Source organism: Plectropomus leopardus, unplaced genomic scaffold (genome assembly GCF_008729295.1).
Source record: "Plectropomus leopardus isolate mb unplaced genomic scaffold, YSFRI_Pleo_2.0 unplaced_scaffold26346, whole genome shotgun sequence".
In the NCBI taxonomy this organism is placed as follows: Eukaryota; Metazoa; Chordata; class Actinopteri; order Perciformes; family Serranidae; genus Plectropomus; species Plectropomus leopardus.
In genome coordinates, this window is record NW_024628653.1 from 1 (window position 1) to 3,413 (window position 3,413).

At 37.4% G+C, this 3,413-nt stretch overlaps 1 protein-coding gene across 1 annotated transcript; it reads left to right on the plus strand.

Annotated features, from left to right (window-relative positions):
• Positions 1–1,074: 1,074 nt before the first annotated feature.
• LOC121966929 lies at positions 1,075–2,390 on the plus strand (the record flags this gene model as incomplete). Its single annotated transcript, XM_042516997.1, has 2 exons — positions 1,075–1,283; positions 1,924–2,390. Coding segments are annotated over exons 1-2 (660 nt in total), but the record flags the coding sequence as incomplete, so codon positions are not given.
• Between the last annotated feature and the right edge of the window lie 1,023 nt (positions 2,391–3,413).

The following is a 3,413-nucleotide window of genomic DNA, read 5'->3' on the forward strand; positions in this document are numbered from 1 at the left end:
ACATGTGTAACTTTTAATTGTGTGGTTTGGAATCATCTGGTAAATTTGTAAACACTTCTGAAGTATAACACTCATAATATTACATGTTGATATAAATATATTATGGGAAAAGCTTTAGATTACTTCCCTACATGTCTAGCATAATTCTTCCTCATTTTAATTTATAATAAGTAATAGTAAATTGTAATTTTTTTGTACTGACTGTTTACCAATACAGCACATACTGATATAGATACATGGAAACAAGAGGTAAGATTCTGGAATAAGGGGATAACAATGAGGGAACTTCAAATGAATTAATACTATAGATTTTTTTTTTATTACTGGACACATTTTTGTTATTACTATATTGTTGTTATTACATGGTACAGTGTGATCATTACAGAGCAACATGCTGCAGGTTTAAAAGAAGACGGGGAAATTAGTTCTGCGATGTATTATTCATTTTAAAAATGATCATACTTATATGTTATTGTGTAAAGTTGGTCTGCTTACAGTGCCGTGTACACCAGTGTACATATTTATGTGGATTTACAGAGAGTGATGTTGGTTATGTTATGGAGCACAGGAAGATAAAAGCCACTGTAATAGTCACTGAAAAACAGTCTTTCAAAATAAATATAACTTAAGCGTTTTAAATACTACTCATTTTTTATTTGGACTTTTAGCATACATTTACACATGCAACATATGATATTACAGCTAAAATAGCTTTATCGTTGACATGTTTATTTTGCCTACTTGCACTTGACAGAAGATGGTACACAAGTGTTCGCTGCGCCTTTTCAAATGCTATTCCCACAAATCTTTTCCTTAACAGACCTCATGATTATTTTTAGATCAGTTGTTCAAATAGCACATTGTATCTCACTCCTCCTGGCTCCTCCTTTCCCAAAATCATCATCTGTGTTGTCTGACAACTAGAATAAACTTAAAGGGCTCTGGTCTGACAAAATCCAGTAGGTGGCGGTGATGCGATACATGAATGCCAACCGCCATAAAATACCACAGAAGAAGAGGCTGGAGGCACAACAAAGGAGGGAAACACAAATCGCCACCGCAGGACTGAAGGATACACAGAAGTTTGGAAATGTCGTCTTGTTGTGTTGCTGGGTGCACGAATAGAAGAATCAAATGCTCAAAAGTGAAGTTTTATCGCATACCTGCCGCCACTTTCCGTCAACGTAAACAAAGACAACTATGGTTAAATGCGATAGGGCGAAAGGACTGGACGGAAGTGGTCATCAAAAATGCTCGCGTTTGCAGCGAACACTTCATATCAGGTAAGGTTAAAAGTATTTTCTGTTGTTGGTATGAATAACGTTATGGATTATTATGTCCACTTAATAAGAAATTGGAAAGGTTTTATGAGGAATATTGGATTTTTCCAAACCAGGGATCGAGCGATATTGCTTTTTTCAGGGCCGATACCGACTGTTAGTACTAAATGAGACCGATAACCAATATTTCGAACCGATATGCATTTACAATAACAACATATTTTCGAAATTTTAATTTGGAATATAACAAACTCCAACACAAAACTTTGTTTAAATGCTTTTAGCAAATGTTTGATTACAACTGAACCTTTTAACATCATATACAGCAAGTTCCATGTAACTTTTTTATGTAAAGTGAAAATTTAAAATTAAAATGAATAATTAAAAATACCTCCCTGAGGTTTTACAATGTTAAAGTTCCTCCCATGCTGACACTTTCTTTGCATGTGTTGCAGACTGCCTTCCCTGGTGTTGGTTGAGTGTAATACTGCTAGTCTGCTTATTTTATTCTACTGTATTTACAGCGAGGAAGAGAGCAGTGTTTGATAGTTGCTATCAATGACATTCATGTAAGAGTCTGATTTTGAAACCTTGACATCTGCTGTATCTGTAATGACCTGACGTGCACTTACTTATCTTTTAGGAGAAAAGAGCGATGACCCTCGATCGCCTGACTACGTCCCGTCCATCTTCAAACCTGCATCACCCCCGAAGGAGAGAAGAGAAAGAATGCAGTTAGATGCAATCAACAGAAAACAGAAGAAGAAACTCCAAAGAAGACAGCAAGCAGAGAAGTCATCGGCTTCTACAGTCCTCCTTCCAGCAGAGTGTCCTCCAGACAGCAAGAAGCAGCATAGTGCAGACCAGATTCTCACAGGACAATTGGCCGTGAAGGAATCTGCCCACAAAGAACATGAAAATGATTTCAAGCCTATTCCTGATGATAATGAAGATAAAGCAACTCCAGCATGTGACAGTGAGAACTGTAAGAAACGCATTAAATCTCTTGAGCTGGAATGCCATGCTCTAAGGACTGAAAATATGCTGCTCAAAGAAAAAATGGATAGAAGGGGACTGAATGAGATGAATCTAAAAAACAATGATAAAAAGGTTTACATTCTCACTGGTTTACCAGCATATTCAGTACTGATGGCAGTTTTTAGTTTTGTAGCTCCCTGTCTAAAACCTGTGTCTGGACTACCAGTATTTCAGCAGTATATGTTAGCTTTAATTAAGCTCAGAATGAATCTGTCTTTTGATTTTTTGGCTTATTATTTTGGCATCGATTCAATTACTGTTTCAGAGCTTTTCAAACGCTGTATTAGTGTAATGTACTGTAGACTAGTGCCTTGCCTAGTTATCTGGCCTGACAGTGAATCACTCAAAAAATATCTTCCATATGCATTTAGGAACAATAACTTTGAGAAGACAGTTGGCATTGTAGACTGTTTTGAAATATTTATTGAGAAACCAAGTAAATTCTCAGCCGGTGCTCAATATTCTTCAACATACAAGTCACACTGTAGGGTTAAATATTTAATTGCCTTTTGCCCGCAAGGTTCTATTTGTTTCATTTCCAATGGATGGGGAGGCCGCACAAGTGATAAGTTCATCACAGAGCAACGCCGTTTTTTATCTCATTTGCTCCCAGGGGACCTAGTGTTGGCAGAGAGGGGTTTTAATGTCAGAGAGACCGCCAATTCTTACCAAGCTGAATTCACAGCATTCACTAGTGATAAGAAACCGCTGGATCCTGTTGCCGAGGACACCAGATGCTTAGTGTCTCTTAGGATGCACACCGAAAAAGTCATTGAAATTCTCAGTCAAAAATACACTGTTTTGCAAAGCCCCGCCCCCATAGGGTTCACTGAGATTGACAGAGGAAATGATGTGACATTACTTGATGAAATCGTAAAAGTGTGTTGCGCTCTTACAAATGTCTCTGTGTCTGGTGGACCCTTTCAGTGATCATGCAACAGATATAGGGTAACATATCCATACAGATGTGATCCTTTAACTCACCACAGACATTTAACTCATTACAGATGTGGTCCTGTTAATAATTAGACATTTATGTCATTACAGATGTGGTCCTGTAAATGATTAGACATTTATGTCATTACAGATGTGGTC